This window comes from Anas acuta, chromosome 6, assembly GCF_963932015.1.
Source record: "Anas acuta chromosome 6, bAnaAcu1.1, whole genome shotgun sequence".
NCBI lineage: Eukaryota > Metazoa > Chordata > Aves > Anseriformes > Anatidae > Anas > Anas acuta.
The window spans coordinates 7837355-7856871 of NC_088984.1; the positions used below are offsets into that span (position 1 = coordinate 7837355).

Here is a 19517-nt window from a genome sequence, read left to right on the forward strand (position 1 = left end):
GCCATAGATAAAATGGAGGCAGGTGAATTTTCAGACATGGGTCTAACGCTGATGAAATGGCTTATTGGGCTCAAAAGTGAAAAGACTGTCCTAACGACAAAACCAAGGAGATTTGAACTTCACAGCTGGTTTCAGTGTGCAGATCCACATGCAAACATGGTCATTTAGAAGCAACTGGTATATTGGTATCTTAGGGCATAGAAAATGGAGAAAGCTTGCAACAGCATTAAATGTGAAACTAAATACAGTAAAACAAAACACAGTGGGAAAGTCATCTCAGCTCACATGGGAACCAAACTGTCCCCACTGTTAGGAAATCTGAAATTCATTGTGGTAAGGTAGTGCTGCCTATTAACCACGGAAGGAATTTACTTACTTTTAAAAAGAGGATGTGTGGGGTCCAAATCACTTTGGAGAAGTTGCTGAGAAACTCCCAACTCAAAAAAAAAAAAAAATACAGAACTGTATGTCTCTAAAACAGGAAGAAAAACTTGTACAGAAGAATGCAAAACTGATCAGGTGATAACTATATATTTTATTTATTATATGTAATGTCTTACACAAATAGTTTAACTCATTAAAATTAGGGTACATCAAGTGAAACCTATTTGTTTTCTACCACCACAGAGGTAATTGGCCAGCTATTTGGACAGCTCAAAGAAGTGTGACAAAATTATCTTCATGCTAATATTTAAATCACATTGGAAGCAATGGGAAGTATAGTGTTGCATGCAAAACTGACTTAAAAGCAGTATTTAAGTTTAAATACAATGAAAGGCGTGGAGCCAGGAACTCATTACCAGAGATGACCACAAACAGTTTCTGTTTGTCCCAGCCAGACTTTCAGCATTCAGCATTTCTGGACACAGGTGAAAAAATAGCAGCATCCACAAAACTTATCACACAACATTATCCATGCCAATTTCACGTTTAAAACCCAAACCATTAATGCTGTATCTACCTTGAAAAGGAAAAGAAACAAAAGATCATGGCCATATACAGCTGATAATGTAACAGCTGCATACAAATCCTCCAGCACAGATTACATGATGCTATCCATGACGACTGGTATAAAAACATGAAGCAGAAGTATTTGGTCAAAGAAAAGCTAGTAATGGATTTGCCACTTTGGAGGTCAGACTGAAGACTTGTAGGAACAAGTACAGACAAGATTTATTGGTAAAATGAGAGTAAGATACACAAACTGCTATTTGACAAATGCTAGTACAGATGCTGCACTCAAGAGATCCAAATTCTGCAAAGAGGGAAGCATATAGGGAAGCATTGTTCATAGAAGCAAATACTGCATGAAAACAACATCTATCTTTTGATCAGAAAAGATTACTTTTCTTAGCTGACTGTGAAATACAAGCGATTTACGTATAGCAGTTGAACAAATTAACTTTCTTCTTAGAACCTGACTGGTGAATTAACTGCTGCATGTTCAGTTACTCCACTTAAAAGATGCCAGCTGGTATGTTTCTCTATTCAATTCCTCTTGCTTTCAATTCTGATCGAACCCGCTTCAGATAATTAGGATCAGGGTAGCCAAAACTAGAAGAAGAAAAGACTTGTTTGGGATACTTGTGCAAAGAAGCACTTGACAGTTTTACAGAACCTTCACATCAAACTCTCTTAAAATACTTTACAAATTTAATGCACACACTTCTCACCCTACTGAGAAGGCAGGCCTTGCAAATTATAGGGCACTGAGATATGTATCTTTATAAAAAACAGACCAGAAGTGTCTCCAAGTGAGCATTCAAAACACAAATATAACAGCACCTCTGAATTTCAAGTAGCATGTCACTGAAAGGATATACACAGCAAGTGATAAGAAGGGGGCATTCAGCAAAGTGGAGGATAAACCAAAATTAATAATTTTTGCTCTTTTATGATCCTAGTCCAGGAGGGAGTACGTAACTCTAGGCACAGATCTTTAGAGCTTGTTAGAAGACGCCTGACCCTGAGAGGCTTCAACAAGCTTAAAATGAGTGTTCCCAGCTTCCTTCTAAACTCTCAGATAGAGCCTGAGAAGTGAAAGCAAAATACTTTTGTTATCTGTATTACAACATGATTAGAGCTTTGTCAAGCAAGTTTGCATGTTACTACAGAATTAACCAGTATTTAACCAAGATGTTTACTATTGTACACATAAGCTGTGCGTGTTCAGAACAGAAAAAAAAAATAAAAAAAATAAACCCAGCATCCAATTCTATATTCTGAGCTTTGACAACATTATTTTTGTTTATCTAGTTAGAAGCATTTTGCTTCAGTTGCTAGTTTTCTAATCAAGGTGCCCCTGTACACATATTCAAAACACCAAAGCCTCTCACTGATGACTGATTCCTTCAACATTGGTCACCAAGAAAAGGTTAAAGACAGGAGGACTTAAAGGCAGAAAGTGTCATCAAAAAATGGGTTCTTCCTGAGACATGCATGAGGGGTGCAGGATTGTTTAATCTACTTTATTTCATTCTAGAGACAATTCAATCCTGGGCTTTCATATTACTCACCACGACAACTGCCACATTCAACAGACAGCTGTGCTCCAATGTCTGTTTTCATAGGCAACAGCATTAAAATAACCCGGAAGCATCATATTTTTATTTACAGAGTGATTCTCTTGGGAAGATTCAAAATTTCCTGGGAACACAAGAGAACACCCTGGGGGGCTGTAACTGCCTGCATGACTGAGAATGCATTGGAGGCTGATTTGTAGGTACAGCAACCCTGACCAGGCAGTGCTGTGCACAAACCTTGGCCACAGAATTAACTTAGCCAGCTAATTTAACAGAGGAGCCTGCAGGCAACTCCCCCTTGTTACCAGCAGCTACACCACCTGCGTGTCCTTGCCTTTATCTAGAAGTGCAGCAAGATTTCATGTGAACATTCTTTCTATTTTAAAGCAGAAGCGCTCAACAGAGTTGCCTTCTTGTAAGAAAATCCTGCAATGGCTTAAAAGATCAAAATGCCATCCCATCGCTGGATGGGGTCTGCGTGGCATGCCGTGCCCTGACTAGAGGCCCAGTCAGTGCTGCACAACTCAGAGTTGTGAAATTTGGTGAAATTTGCATCACAATTGTTAAAGTGGACATGGAATGAGGGGTACGGCCTGATGGCAAAACTTCTTGGTCGGTCCCAGCCCTCCCATCACTGCTACCCTCCACTTATTCTTGCAGTCAGTATTTGTTTTACTTGTCATCTTTCTCGTAGTGTTATTTACAGCAACTGCCTATAAATATTTTGAAAACTAACAGTTTTCCAAGTAGCACCAAACAGCTTCCTGATATAATCTCTAATTAGGCACATCTTTAAGAAGGGACAACTGTATGTGCCTCAAGGGGTGGAAGGTCGTGATCCTGACCAGAAGGCCGTTACAGATTGAGGAATTAGTGATCCATGTACCAGTGCTGCACGTACAGCACAGCCTTCAGTTTCTGTTGTGTCATGCACATCCCTCGGCCACAGGATAACCTCAGCCAGCAAACCATAACAGAGGAGCCTGAGGGCAGCTCCCACGCAGAGCCAGCGATTACACCACCTGCGTGGCCTTGCTTTTATCCAGCAGCGCAGCAAGACGTTCTCAAGAAATGCTGAAGAGAGTTGTTTTCCTCTAAGAAAACCCCATTATAGCTCAAATGGCTAAAATGGGGAAACCCTTTCTAGAGACAGCCCGCGTGGTGTGCTGTGCCCTGATCAAAAGCCTCCTCGATGCTGCACATCTCAGGGTTTCAAGTATTTAGAGGGGCATGACCTTATCGATACTACTGGCTCTTTCTTTACACCTTTAATTCCAAGTAGAATTTCATATGATCCTTTACAGAGTCTGAGTGCCTTTCTTTCTGCTGTCGTACTGGACCAGCACCTCCTGGTAACAGCTGGTAGTAGAAGAGGCTGAGATCAGGAGCCAGGCCTTAGCTGCTCTCAACAGAGTGCCATCCTGTCCTGTACCACAGATAGTTTCTAATCAGGCAGGCATTAGCTGATTAAGTACCTCACACAACTGACTGGTGAATGAGTGGCCTAAGGGGCAACAGAAAACTAAACTCATCCTTGTTCCAACTGTCAAAATTGTCTCTGTGATGCTTATTGTTGCTGCACGCAGTGCTGCCTGTGCTTTTCCTATCACCAGTTGCACTAGCAGCACTCAAAGGCCACAAAGGTGGTTCAAGTCTGAATTCACAGAACCTTCCACTATCACTTTTTTTTAGCAACAAGCCAGGTCAGATACATCAGATTTGCCCGTGGCTTGCAGCACAATGAAAAATCTGAAAGCTCTAATGTGGAAAGCGTACAGGGTAGCCATCCCGCCGCATCTGACTAGCATTATAATTACTGAAAGACTACTTACTTTGTAGGTCCACCATATATGGAGGTTTTGTGGTGAATATCGTTCCATGTGATAACACCTTGTAAGCCGGTAGTGCGTGATTGCCCCACTGTGAAAATCAATTTTTGTTGAAAGGCTCTTTTGAGGAGCTGCAGAATTTCTTGCCCTTCCTTATTATTAGGTAAATACGCTGTCCGAAAAACCGCTTGATAAGGTGCCCCTGGGTTTGGATGGTCTTTCTGTTTTGTAGAAAAACAGAACAAAAATGCATCGTGTTACCATAAATTCTTTCGAAGTGTAGAAATCACACATCCCAGCTTTCGCAGTACATTTTATCTCTCTTTGATCCATTCAGAAGGACACAGCATGACTGATTTTAAATGTTTTTTTCTCACTATACAACTTCTTTTATATACATTTCATTCACATTTTCTTTTCGTCACTCATACATCCATCCTATTGCTATTGTTGTTATTTTTCTCCTCTTTGATTTCCCAAATACTCGTCACCCACCCCTGACTTCTTCATTCACCCCATTTTCATTCCTAGTCATGACTCCAAACATGGAACATAAGCTGGTTTCTCAGCTGGAAAATTTAGAAGCCAACCTGCTCTTCAGTTTTGTCAATTGTTGTCATTTGCTAAGAGAATGTCTCAGAAAAGCCTCATTAAACATACCAGATTCTACTTACATGTTACCACTCCATAGATTTGTAGCGAATAAATAGAAAAGATGGAGAACTACAGAATTTTACACTCAACATTGGCTTTGCTGGGGGGACAGTGTATTGTATGGACCTTTAAATATACTTACAGTTTGAATCCCGCCTTTCATATCATAGCAAATCACAATAGTACCACAGTTGGGATATCCAGGAAGACATGCAGGAGTAAATTGAAATGACATTTCGCCCTCGGGTTGATTTCCTTGCATGGGCCCATAGACGGTATTACAAACAGGACAAGTTTTCTTGTAAGTCATGGCCTTTGTGATGCAAACTCTGCAAAACGCATGCTTGCACTTTGTCAGTATTACTTTATCATTCATTCCCTCCATGCAAATAGGACATGTGCTATCGGTGTCTTCTTCTGTCTTTGCCTTAGCCTCCTCTTTGGAACAAAAACTACTCTTTTGCCTGTCACCGTATTTCTTCTCAGACACTCCTGTAGCTTCTTTGTTGCCAAGTGGTGTCCTGGTTTTAGTTTCTGCAGAGCCTCCAGCATTAAGAAGTTTCATGATGTGCTTTTCAGCAGCGTCGAGATGGTTTGGTAAACCATATAAAATTATTTTGTCTTCCTTCTTCTTAAATTTTACGTGCAGGTCTTCCAATTGTTTTCCATCAAGCATATTTAATCGTTGTTCCTGATACTCTGAAAGTTTACAGCTGATAAGTTTTTCTCTTAACATTGCAAAGGCATTCTGAAATGCATTGATGAAAGCTTCAATAGCATGGGAAAACCTATCAGAAATTTTGGACCTTGGCTTAAATATTATGAGCATCTTCTGGCTGTCTGAACTGTGTTTCTTTTCCATTACAGTATCAAAATTTTCTTTAATGTCCTCAATTTCTTTTTGTAATGCTGTTTCCAACAGATTGAACACAGAAGCATCAACTGCAATTTCGTTCCTGTAAGTATACAATTCACATGGTATATCCACATTCTTTTCAGTTTGGCTGTTCTGCATTTCCTCTGCTAGAAATTTTTTGGCATTCGAAATTTCTTTTTTTGGACCACGGAGGAGTAGTTGATTCTCTTCCTGTTTGGCAAGAAGATTACTGAACCTATTATTTAATTTCATTATTGTCTCATTTAACTGGTAACCGTTCGTTAGGGAAATTTTTTCCTGTTGCACATCTTTGATATTTTTCTGAAAAGCACTGGTAAAAAAATCCTTAGCTTTTTGCATTGATGCAGAACTTTTAGAACTTTTATTAGAATTGAAGCATACTGATGTGTACCCATTGTTACAATCTTTATTTCTTAAATGCACCCCAAAACATTCATTCAGTTCCTTAATTTGATCTTTGCAGGTATGACAGAAATATTCATAGAGAGCTGATGGAACTGTAAGCTCATCGCTTTCTTCATTTTTCAGACCATTCCCATCTTCTAAACCATTCTTACTCCCAGTATGTGAAAAATCATGGTGTTGGTCGTAGCCCGCAAGGACATCTTTAAAGTAATGATAAGCTTTTTCAATATCTGTATAGTCTCCTGTTAATTTCTCATAGCCGTCAACATCAGGATTTCCTTCTCTTTTTAGGTTTGGACATATAAGAGCAACTTTCTCCCTTTGCTGTTTAGTGAACATACTGGTGTTCAATATCGCAGATACTGTAAGAAAAATCTAAAGACAAGAAGACATTAATTTTTTTTTTCCCTAAGGTTCTCAACTTGGTGCTTCTATAGTTTGAGTAATGAAAACCTTGACACAATTCTGTAGGGCCAGATTAACATAGAGAAATTTGCACAGTGTTTCTTTTATGCCATGTATACAGACACTACATCAGAGTAAAGCAATCTGCTTCTAAATCAGCAGCAAAACTGAAGTTTGTTAATGTCATCAGTTTTACGGGAACAAAGAACAAGGAACTTTGCTACTTAGCGTGATAGGCTACACATTTCAACAGCACAGACATTACATTACATTGTTCTTTTTTATTACATTAGACTTCCCAGTCATTTTCACTCCTTAAAAAAAAACAAAAAAAAAAAAACAGAAGAAATGACTCAGTGATTCAGTAACTCAGGGTTAAGGCATCATGTAAGTTATAGACTGGCCCTACAGTTTACACCATGGCCCTAAAACACGGTTGACCTTTTCCATATGACTTTTAGTTCAAATGTTAGAAACATTCGTTATGCTATGCCTCATCAGAGCAAATTTTTGTAAGACTGAGGTATGGGATGGAAGTAATTAGAGCTGTTTGAGGGAAGCAAACCATGCTGAAGTAGTGTTGGAGGTCTGTGTACCAGGAAGAGATCCAAACCTCATGCAATTCTTCCACCTTTTGGCAACGGTCCTTGGTGCATGCTACCCCCTGAAACTCACCAGGGCACCGCTTATGGAGCAGCAGTGCCAAAACCATCAAAAGCTGTTCCCTACCCCAGTTTTATTGACTAAGGCAGCAGGATTAACATCTGTGTGGTATGAAACACTGCAGTGTGACAGGAAGCAGCGCTGTTTGGCCTTTCCCAAAGGACTCACGGGACCACAAGCAGGGCAGGCTGTGATGCTGCTTTATACCCCTCTTCCTAGCCTACCTTTTTGGTCACGGTTTCAGCTGCGGTGTCTCGCTGTCCTTCAGCAGCCTGCTTTTCCCTGGACCCCCGAGGCAGTGGGGAGATGTGGTATGGCTGGGAGCAGCTGGCGGCGGCTTGCGACGTCGACTGGTCCCCACTCAAGCCCCCTTTCTCGGGCTGGATGCTGACCTTCAGGCACTTGGCACCCATTTCCAAGACATGGTCAGTGCGGGACTCCACATTCTTCTTATCTGCGGGCAGAGGGACATTTGGGCCATGAACCCCATGCAGCCACAGCCACCCCTCACCCACCCGCCCCACCACAGCGGGCACAAGATGGTGCCCGGGGGCGGCCATTTCACGCCCCCCACCCCTACCTTGCTCCTGGTGGAAGTACACCAGGTAGGTGCCGGGCTCGGGGCCCGCCTGCAGCTCACACTCGCCTCCCCCTGAGCGCTTCCCTGACTGGAAGTAGCTCTGGAGCTTCAGCTTCGCCTTCTCGCCGTCATCAGGCGCTGGGCTCAGCTTCACCAGCAGCGGCGCCGCCATGGTGCCCGCCGCTGGCTTTCGCTTTCGCTTCCCGCTCCGCCGCTCGGGGCCGTCCTTCCCCCAGCTCTGAGGTGCTGAGGAGCCGCCGCCCGTGAGGCCGGGACTGGAGCTGAGGGAAAGGCTCTGGAGCACAGCCAGCACAGCGGTGGCGTGAGGTAAAAACTTGGGGCAGCAGCCGCCTTCTGGCCGCCTTCTCCCATCCCGGGTCTAAAGGGTGGCCGGCAGCAGCCCCAGCCCCGTTTGTCACCCGGGGTCACCAAGTGAGTGCTGGGCGAGTGCCGCTGTCCTCTGGGCTCGGGATGAGCTGGAGTTGGCCTTTCATCGCCCACTGCTCTCGGTTAGTGCTAGGCGAAGGTGTGGATGCTTCAGCTGCAGCGGGCCGCTCGTTGTAAGTTCATCCCTTGTAAGTTCCTCTCTGAGTGGTGTTTTAGGTGTTAGGAGGCTTCCTACGTATTTTTTATAAAGCTGGGGGTGCTGGTTTGGCTTGAAACAGAACTGTTTCTGCAAGAACCCAGTGCATTCAATAGTAACGTGTGCTTTCTCTTTCCTGTTTTCCTGATAAAGTCATCAATTGCCGACCCCAGAAGACTCTCGGAGCTCAGGTAAGCCTTGCGCTTCGCTGTCTGGAAAGCAAATTCCTGCATTTCGTTTGCAAACTGCAGCTACAACCAGCAAGCTGGAAAACTTTGGCATGGGACAGCTAAAAACAACCCTAAACGTATAAGTAGGTCGTAGCTGTGAGTCAACGTTACTCTTCGTTACTTCAGCAGGATTTGCTTGCATCTCTTTTATCAAGCAGAGCTCAGAAGTGCCTTGATGAATTGGTGTGCATGCTGTTAGACTCTTTTTATAAGTAGCATACTCCAATGAAAGTTTAATTAAACTCATACAAATTGATTTACATTAATTAAAATTGCTACTGAACTTAGTTCTGTTGACACCTGCAATCAGGAGACTATATAGCCCTAGGAACAACATAAACACCTACTCTGTTACATTAATTTGTTTCCTAAAAAAAAGTGGTTTTAAAAGCCCTTCTGAATTCCTAAGCTCCTTCCAAAGAAAGAACTCGCTCTCAGGATGTAAGTGCAGACCGCTTGATGACAGAATGAATGGGCTGACAAGCCTTCCTCTGGCAGCGTGGCTGTGGGTCAGACTCTGCAAGGGCCTGAGGTGCTGTACAGACCCTTGGACATTATTGGAAATCACTAACAAAATGCCACGAACGCCCTGAAGATGGCAGAGAAGGGCCAGCCTTCAAAACAAGCTCAGAGGGGAGAAGTGTTTCCTGCTTGTGCAGGCGTTACCATTACTGGTAATCCCTCCACTGAGAGGACTCAGGGGGCTGAACAAAAAAGCAAAACTACTCCCAGGAAAGGAAAGGAGTTAGTGCCCAACTGGAGTTTACATAATAGTTTTCTCCATAGCATATTAATGCAGTCCCTCCCGTAAGACAATTTTCACACAAAGCCTTGATTTCTTTGCTTAGTTGTGCTTACTCAGCCTCTGAAAAAGGGAGAGAAAAGATCAGACTATAACAAAAATATTAGTAAGCAGTGAGACTAAAATGAAATTCAGAGCTCTAAAACAAACACACACATTATATATATGTGTATATATTATATATATAATATGTATTATATATATGTGTGTGTGTGTGTGTGTATATAAAAGTTTTTTCAGTGGTTTCTTGGATTTCACTTTATATTATTCTGTATCCTAGAGCCAAGAATGGACAAGGACAGCTTGATCATCCCAATCAACAAAGATGCTTATGAAGTTCTTAAGAAAAGAGAGCAGCGTCTAAGTAATCTCATTGACAAAAAGTTTGCTTGTACATTCACCTTTGGAAGTGTAAAATCCACTGCTGAAGTGTACAGAACAATACTAAAGCAGGGAATTCAGATATTGGTTTGTAAAGATGATCTTACAAAACACAAAGCCGATGCTTTGGTGAATGCAGCCAATGAACACCTAGCACATGAAGGAGGCCTTGCTTTTGCTCTTGCAAGTGCTGGAGGGCCAGAAATAAAAGAGGAAAGCAGTATTTATATTAATAAATACGGAAAACTCGCAACTGGCAATATAGCAGTGACAGGTGGAGGGAAGCTTCCATGTAAGAAAATTATTCATGCAGTTGGCCCAAGGTGGTACATGCATCAAAAGAGAGAATGTTGTGTCCTGCTTGAGGAAGCTATTGTGAATGTCCTGAAATACGCTAATGCCCCAGAAAATGGTATAAAGTCTGTGGCTATCCCAGCAGTGAGTTCAGGTATTTTTGGCTTCCCACTCAATTTGTGTGCTCAAGTGATTGTAATGGCTATAAAGGGATTTTTTGAGAGGAACCCACCAGGAAGTCTCAAGGAAGTCCGTCTGGTGAACATTTGTGACAAAACAGTAGCAGAAATGAAAAAGGCCTGTGAAAAGTTTCTGGGCGATAGCAATTCGCTTCAGGAAACTGCTCCAGCTTCACCAAGCGATCCTGTATCTGTCATAGTTGGAAAATGTCGCTTGCATGTCTTAAAAGGACACATTGAAGAGCAAGAGGTAAGTCCATCCTGCAATATATTAAATGTGAGGTTGCCTCCGAGTCCCTACGGGCTTTGGGGGCCAAGAGTACGGAACACGTTTTACTGGTCCATGAAATTGCCATCTCATCTTGATGAAAATTTATGAAAGATAAATAAGCTATATCTGCAAGGAGCTAGATTTTTAAATGGGTTAGAAAGCTTTTTTTTTTTTTTTTTTGTATACATGCTACTGTGGGATAATAGTAAGTAGCTAAATATTGGATGATAATATAATAAGTAATAAATAATAATATATCCATATGTTTTCTCTTTCTATTGTAATATCATAGGAGTTCACATTTTATCATGCATTCTCTAGAAGTCTACGCTTTGCCTTGTCTTTTTTTCCTATAATTTATGTTGTCATAGCTGTCAGCTGAAAATAACTTAAACAGTTGGCGTGAACCTTACCTTTCAATGGTGCATCATTAAATGATTAATTGATCAATTAAATGATTAAAATCATTAAAACTTCTGAATAAAAATATATACCTTTACTGCCACTAGTAGGTGTATCCTTTGATGTATTCCAGCACTGTGCTTAGCAGTAGTGAGAGAAACTATCAAAAAGCTGATCTGCTGCAGCTGGGATTTCTTAAAGGAACTGTTCCTGGAAAGAATGCTCACTGTTGTAGCAAAACTTGCAAGTATAAAACTCAAGGTATACTGAAACTTTGAACTCTTTTCTTGCAGACTGGAGCCATTGTTAGCTCCGTGTCTTCAGACGGCATGCTTTACTCTCCATTTTCATTGCCAATGATGCAAAAAGCGGGTCCAGCTCTTCAAGAGGAAATTATGTCTCAGCTTAGGCATTCTACTTCTTACAAGGAGCTCATAATAACAAAAGGGTATAACCTACCCTGCAAGCATGTACTGCACGTTGTGTGGCAACCATACAAATACGTGGTGTTACAGTGTGAGGTGATGATCAGTTAAACTGGGTTTTAATTGAAGATTTTCATGTTGAGTGATGCGAGGACTAAAACACTTCTTTTTCCTGCAGCAATTAAAAGAAGCAGTTACCAAATGCTTGTGTTGCATTCAGAATCTGAAATCCCCCTCAGTTTCTTTTCCGGCAAAGGGGATTTGGTCAGCAATGCTATCGGAGGAAACAGTGGCGGAGATCATGATTGAAGAGGTTTCAAATTTTGCCAGGAAATTCCCCGATATGTTAGATGTGCAGTTTGTCCTTTGCCCAGATGACAGTGCTTCCTATCAGGTAATACATTTGTTAACTGCCCAACTGTTAAATTTGGTGACCCCAAAACAACTGTAAAAAATACTTCAATAGATGACTACAAGTTAAAATAATTTGAATTCCATACTACTTACAGTATTCGTGAGTGGCAGTTTCCCTATCAAACTATTTGTCGTTCATCAACAGGTATTAATCTTTACAAATCTTTATTTTTTTCTTCACTAATCCAAAAGTCTTCACCCTGTGATCTGATAGCAATTTACCAGATGCCAAATCCACTGCCTAGCAGAGCAGTGCTTCTGGGGCTTTCCAAGTAAGATCAGGAAGGGTAAAGGTAGGGAGATAGTTTTAAAACTTAGTAAAGATTCATCAACATTAAATTGCAAGTAGTGGACACCTTCATCTGCTGAATTCCTTGTGGCTATGGCACATGTGATATTGGGAAAGGTGCCATTCGATGTGCAAGGTGTCTTACCTTAGAAGACTTAGAAGAGCAGAAATGCATTTGATAGCCAGGAATAAAATTTTGGCAAAAGCTGATAAATACGAACTGTTAACATGCTATCAGAATTTGTTGTGTAATTAGAACTGTAAACTGCTTACCAAGCAAAGTTTTGAAGAGACTAATTGCATGTTCGGTAACAGAGCTTAAGAGCTAAACTTTTCTCTTTCAAGGCTTTCCAGAGAAAACTTAATTCGGTAGCAAGAAAAAAGCAAGAAAAGCAGTATAACTATGGAAGCAGTCATCCAAGTAAGTCATGAACAGAAGGGGTGTTGCGAGAGAATGAGCGGTCCTGGTTTGAGGATCTGAAATCACATTTCTTTAAACTTCACTTTGTGTATGTGTCATGGGCAAAGGCAAAAATGCAGGAGAACTTTGCATGTTGATAGTTCTAGTGTTTGGTAAACACTAAAAGGGGTGTAATGATCAAGGGAGAAGGTTACATTTACTCTGAAACTGTATTTTGTAAAAGTTATGTGAAGACTTACTAGATTAATAATTTAGTCTGCTTTTTACTATTATTAGGTTACTAAACTTGGAACTTGTAGTTCCTTTGTAAACTCCTCAAACTGCAGTGTTTTGTCTTCTGAGGTTAGATTCAAGATGGGAGATAATTATGTCCAAAATAATGTTTCCTTAGATTTGAAGTTTCCTTAAATTTGAAGAACCTATCTGTGATAGTTACATATTTTCTTCAAAGTAGTCATTTTTCATCACAATTTCCACCATGCCAGGAACCAGTGTGTATCATAAAAATTGAAGGAGGATTGTTTCAAATTCATTTACCAAGCTAGACACAAATTTGTAGATTGCTTCCATCAGCCTGCTCCTCAAGCTGCATCTCTAAGCGATGACTGCCGCTCCTTCCTGCTCTGACAGATGCTTTCAGATACCTGTGGGCAGGCTCCATTCAGTGTCTCCTCTCCGTGTTTGCAGGGATTCATGTAGAGGATGTGAAAGTATCTGATGTGGATACCTCAAAGTAGTGATTGTCAGGTCTGCTGAGTCTGACTGCGTTTCATGGATTTGCTTGGGATCTGTTTGTTACACATACTCTTTTTTTTTTTTTAGTTATTTTGAGAGCAAACATAGCCAAAATGGTATTGCTAAGACAGCTCTAAATGGAAGGTTTTCTATGCCTTTTTACCTGTCTCCTTCTTTTGGGGTTTTAGCATTGGAAACCGTTTGTTTCTATAGATTATTTTCCAGATTTTTTTTTTCCAGATATTTACTTCTGGCTAAATTTAAAAAGAAATGCAATAAAATTTAGGCTGGCCCTTGTTGACTACATTTTAGGTTGCACGTATAACTGCATTTCACAACTTCATTGCATTAAGCAAATGTGATAAGATTTAGTGCCAAGAAGCTCGTCCTTTGTGTTACTGCTGCTGGGTTCCATCGTAGTTTAACTTTTGGCTGGGACCTTGCTGGGAAGGCAGGGGAGTTGAGGATTACACATGATGGAGCTTATGGCTATATTTTCAGTTCAGGGGAGTGGAGTTGTTCCCTTAGGCTTGGGAATAGTTATATATGTTCAGGGTACAAGTCACCAATGTGCCAAGCCTATGCAGAGAAGCCTTGAATAATAACTAAAGTGATTATACCCACTGTAGGAAAAGTTTGAAAAGTTTGAAAACATGCTGTCACTTGCAACGTAACCATGTAGGATATGCATGAATAAAATATATAATGGCACTGATTTACTTCCTGCTTAGAAAAAAAATCTAAAACGTACCAGGTAACTTTGTTTTCCAGAGCAAAATTTCAGAAGGATATGTTGTCGTTGTTACTTTTGACATTACTTGGCCGTTTCACTTACAAGATTTGCCATTTTGACATTGATAGGAACGAAACTAGATGCGCCCGTAGAAAATGTGCAGACAACGAAAAATGACAGCCAGTGCTAAACTTACTGGAAATCCTTTAGAGGAAGACACAATAAATCTACTTTTTTTTTTTTTTTCTTCCAGTAGAACCTCTGGTATCTAATATTTTTTTTGAAGTGTATCAGAGTAGTAGAATGTTTTTTGCACTGAATGTCTTGGATTATGTATGGGAATTGTGTAACAGTACTTGAAAGTTCCTCACTCTTCCAATGCACTTACATAAACAATTTGTGTTCCAGGTTCAGAGTCAGACAGTCAAAGCATGACGAAGACTCCCAATAACAAACTGGCTATTGAACTTAAGGGGAGCACACACATTGCACTGAAAGCGGCAGAATCGTGGGTCCAACGCATAATAAAAGCTCAGGAAAGTTCCTGTGCTTGTATTGAAAACAACTTCATCTTTAGCCTTGGTAAAGAGGAGTTTGCAGAACTATCTCGAGAGCAGCATTCTGGTGTACGTGTATTAGAAAAAGTGAGAGGTGGGAAAGCAAGCCTGGAATTTCACGGCCCCCCTGATGCTGTCATTGATGCAGTGCTTACAGCTGAGAAATTGCTGCTTCGTGTGCAAGATAAGACTACAGCCAAACAAGAGGAGCTACTGCAGCTAATAGGTGCGTAAAGTAAATTAGTGATTAAGTAAATAAGCACATAAATAGGGTCAAGTATGAAGCACCTGGGTATTGCTGAGATGTGCATTCAGTGCACACATAGACTGAGCATTGCTTTAATTACTGGTATTTCTGTCCTGCTATCGTACAAGCCCTTGAAAGACCATTTGTTAGCTTACTGCCTTCAGTCACTTGCTTGGCAGTGTTCCCAGCAGGGCACCGTTTATCCAGGGGCTGGCCATTGCTGCACAGCCAGCCGTCAAGCTGGCTTCCTTCAGAACAGCTTAACTTTAAAGCCTGACCACGGGAGACTTACAAAATTCACACTTAATTAACACGTACTTTTTGCTGAGCTCTTTGCTAGCTACAGCTGTACCACTGGGCTGCATCCTTGACTTCCATTAACAGTCGACAGAATTAGTGGAATTACAAAATGCTACCGAGTGATCCATTGTTCCTTGTGTTTGTATGGTAATTTAATAGAGACACCACTGTATGAAAGTTTGGCTGTAGAGAGATGTAATGGAAAAGATACATTATTTTATTTTGATTCTCTTTTTCTGTTTCTTTTTTTCTAATAAACACAGCAGTAATATGAATATATATATAATTTCCTCTCGATAAGCCTCTGGCATTACTTTGGAGACTATCCAACATTCTTTGTTCTTAACTAAACTACCAAAATAATGCATTGGATCCTTCTTCCTTTCCTTTGCTTCAGATATTACGATATATACAAATTTTACTTCCTTATTTGTTTCCAGGCCAACCAAAAGCAGATAAGCTTTCAGAAGGACCCCTTCACAAGACAAATGATGCTAAATGCTTCCAGATTTCACAAGTAGAATCGCACCTTCAGGAGTTTAGGGACAGACAGAAACAATTTGAAAAGGCTGGGCTTCACGTTCATAAGGTAAAGAGGGTATTCATGGCAAAATTAAATCTCAACTGATATATTTGAAGTAACTTCTTTAATATGTGCTTTAAAAACTTGAACTATTTCAATATATTGCCTTTAAAATTAAGATCAGCTTGTCCTAATCCTTAAAATAGATGTAGTTTTATTCCCTATAAAAAGATTTTTGAACATACTGCAAATAATCACTGAAAAAAGGCATGGTTAAGTTCTGAGAAGTCCTTTTAGCTGTTCTGTATGTTCTGTCTCATCTTTCATGCTTCAGATGTTCCTCAAAAGGACTGTAGAGAAATATGAGATTGGAATGTTACATAAGTACAGTATTCCAGGACACCTTAATGCACTATCTCTGTTTTCTTCCTGTGATCTTGACCTCCAAAATCATCAATTGAATTTGTCAGAGTTATGATTCAGTGAGTAGTTTGCTGAAATTGGGATCTTGCTTGGTTATCACTGCTTTACTTAATGGAAGGAGCATGAGGTTGTGCAACACAGGGAAATAGGTAAATTTGTGAAGAGATATCTAATGATAACAGCAGGTAACTGGAAAGCAGACTGCCACAAGCCTAACTGCCTTTCACATGAGGAAAATATTCAGCATTGAAATCATAGCAACCTTCCTGGAGTTCTTTGTGGTGCTCCTCATGCTGCATGCATGCAGCTGTGCATTCAAGACACGAGCTAACAGAAAGGCTGTCTTATCAATGGACCTCTTGCCCTGAGAGTCCAATGTACATTAGCTGTAAAGTTCTGATCACTGAGAGCTGAGGTTCTCTGTGTCTGCCAGGACACTTCCAGTTGCCTACAAGATTAGGCTGTAAGCACCCACAAAGCTTATTCTCACGTATGGTTGATACTCAGTCTGCTCAGCACAATGTAACTGCAGGAAATCGGTACAGTAAGATACGTTCCTGCTGATTTCAGTGAGAGGCATTGGATAACAGCATGGCTCCTACGTGGTCAATGCATGTAACTTAAATCTAAAGTTCTTACATTGAAGAACGTAGCCTGAACAAGAGCTCTTGTGCATGTCATTGATACCGCTCTGTTTGCTTACGCTAGACTTATGTTACAGATTGAAAAAATCCGCAATCCTCTCCTGTCTGCTGCCTTCCAACAAATGAAAAAAAATATAGAAGAAAAAGGAGGTTCCTCCAACGTATCCCACAAGTTGTACCAACGTGTTCCTGTGGAGTTCTGTACCTCGGTATGCCAGACAGGATTTCATAGAATGTATTCGCCACCAACAGGTAATGTAACTTGTACCTTTGATCAAAATGAACAGTGACTTGCTGTTGAATTTGGATTGAAATCAGAAAGAATGGTGCTGTCTTACACAAGAAGTGCTTCTTACCAGGGTCTTATGAGATTATTTTTTTATACACACAACCAAGATTTTAGTGTTTTCCCTTCCTGATACTGTAGTCAGTAAAGCTCTGGGAGGATAAACCTGGATTCTTGTCTAGCCCAGCTGCTGCTGACAGAATTGTTAATTTACATGTAACACCATGTCCAAGTTTTGTTTTGTTGTATCACTCTGTAAAGGTCCAAGTCCATGTTGACTTGCTGCAAACAGGCAGTTACCAGTTCGATGCTTTAAAACCCATTCAAAAGTATCACAGAATTGAGGCTGGGAGGTACTGCTGAAGGCCTCGTCTGATGCCCTGCCCAAGGCAGGTGCGATCGGAGGAAGCAGTGACTGAGTGGAGTACCAGGCAAACTAGAGCAGAGGACACTTAGGAAGAAAGTAGGTAAAAACACTCAACCAGAAAGCTCGTTGTCACAGTTTGTATGAAATGGTCTAATAGATGGTGTTCAAGATGACTTCAGAAACAGAAAGAGTAAGCTTTTAGTGCCTCGCCCTGCAATAGATGGAGGGCAGTAGCACGTGATATGTTGCTTGTCAAATGCAGAACTGGAATTTCAGGCAATAAACTAACTAAATAAATGTGTATTTGCTTTTCCCTGTCTATGCAACAAAAATAGCACATAGTCACAGTTTCGAAGTAATAAATATGAAGGTCTCATTTATTTCTCTGCATTTTTTCACAACAACATAGTAGCATTTTTATGCAGTACTCCCCATATAAATCCCAAAGCTTTTTTGCAGCTTACATTATTAAAGTCTTACCTTCTTTGGTGCATATCTGAATCCCACTACATGGTGACATAAGTTTTGATACAAATACATTATCCCTTCATGTTTCTATTACCGGCTTACCAGTTAAATCAGAATAGTCATCACTGGAGTAATAGTAAATCAGAATGGCCACCAGCTGTCATTGCTTGTAATTTCAATGGGAATTCAGTGCTAGCCTCAAAAGTCACTTAACATAAATTTACTTCCAAGAGGCTGACATACTGAGCAAAAACATTAAATGTAATATTGAATAAAAAAGCAGTCTTTTAGCACTACTGCCCCAAAAGAACCTATTGTTAATGACCTTTTTCTCAAAATATTTTTCTTTTCCAGATCAAAGATACGGAGCTGGCATTTACTTTAAAAGGAACCCAAAAAGCCTAATTGAGGATGGAGGGGATTGGGAAAACGACGCAAAAATGTATGTGTTTGAGGCTGATGTGTTAACAGGCTTATACACTGGAGGCAGGCAGTCTTACATTATCCCACCAGCAGTGGAGGGAGATGCCACTAAGATGTATGACAGCTTAGTAGATGATGAAAGCAATCCTGGCATTTTTGTCATTTGCAACAGTGTTCAGGCCCTTCCACATTACTTGTTGACTTGCTCCCAAATGAAGTAGAGGCATGTGGACCCCCGCAGAAACCAGCAGCATCCTGAGTAAGCATTAGGCAGAATGCTAGCTATGGTGAAGTACCCCTTAGAACAAAGTCTGCTACTTAGACCTCAAGAGGGTGCCCTTCCTAGTAATGCCTTGTGACCAAAGAACCTCTTGACAGCTCTGAACTATCTATGAGGACAAGTAAGCTGGTACCTTAAGGAGATCAGAACAATCTGAGTTCATCTGTGTATGAAAATAGAATGGAAAGCATCATAAAATAGTTCAACATTTATCTTAATATTCTTAGCACGTGACTACACATGACATGTTTGCATAAGTTGTCTTTTTTTCTACTGTACTTTATTAATCTGAGATATTTCATGTAATAGTGAAACCCAAAACACTGAGGTTGATTTGATTCTTAAATCTTCTTTTGACTGAAATGGACAATGTATCAGGTGAATGCTGTTATCCACCTCGGGCTGTGCTGTTACATACACACGACAAACATGAAGCAACGCTTCAGGATTTCTAACAGTAGTTGCTATTACAGTTTTGGTTAAGAAATTCCAATCATTGTAGATTCTTGTATTCAAAATAAAAATTCCAATCATTGTAGATTCTTGTATTCAAAATAAAAATTCTGAATGATACTATCAGCTAATACTTTTTTTTCCTTATGGTACAGATTTCTCAGTGGCATTCAATCTCTTTGCAAGGCTACAATGAAAGTAGAGAACTGGTTCAAATTACAGTTGGAATTGCTCTTTAATAATCTGCCTTTACCGATATCTTTTAGAGATTACAGCGTCAACATTGTAGCTAGCCATGTCCATACTGCTGCTGCAGGGACCTGAAGACAGTAAGTGGTAAAACCTAAGAACTATGAGACTCATTTCAATTTAAAAACGGATTTTGTCCAGCTCTCAGGTACTCTAAAACCTTCTGTAGTAAAGCCTGAAAT

At 40.5% G+C, this 19517-nt stretch overlaps 2 protein-coding genes across 5 annotated transcripts; one reads left to right on the forward strand and one right to left on the reverse strand.

The window, feature by feature from the left end:
• Positions 1-515: 515 nt before the first annotated feature.
• DTX3L (deltex E3 ubiquitin ligase 3L) lies at positions 516-8128 on the reverse strand. Its single transcript, XM_068687261.1, has 5 exons — positions 7957-8128; positions 7601-7830; positions 5148-6683; positions 4355-4572; positions 516-1554 (listed from the first exon to the last, which is right to left on the reverse strand). Exons 1-5 carry the CDS (start codon positions 8126-8128, stop codon positions 1485-1487), a joined length of 2226 nt encoding a protein of 741 aa, XP_068543362.1. The 3' UTR covers positions 516-1484.
• Positions 8129-8143: 15 nt separating this feature from the next.
• Positions 8144-19152, forward strand: PARP9 (poly(ADP-ribose) polymerase family member 9). Of its 4 annotated transcripts, none has more exons than XM_068687256.1 (10): positions 8144-8283; positions 8693-8730; positions 9852-10675; positions 11392-11619; positions 11702-11917; positions 12572-12647; positions 14524-14898; positions 15660-15808; positions 16887-17061; positions 18285-19152. In XM_068687256.1, exons 3-10 carry the CDS (start codon positions 9860-9862, stop codon positions 18572-18574), a joined length of 2325 nt encoding a protein of 774 aa, XP_068543357.1. In that variant the 5' UTR covers positions 8144-8283; positions 8693-8730; positions 9852-9859; the 3' UTR covers positions 18575-19152. The 4 variants fall into 4 exon arrangements, with proteins under 4 accessions (XP_068543357.1, XP_068543356.1, XP_068543358.1 ...); XM_068687255.1 differs by lacking the exon at positions 8144-8283 and adding an exon at positions 8364-8516; XM_068687257.1 differs by lacking the exon at positions 8144-8283 and adding an exon at positions 8414-8531.
• Positions 19153-19517: the final 365 nt, after the last annotated feature.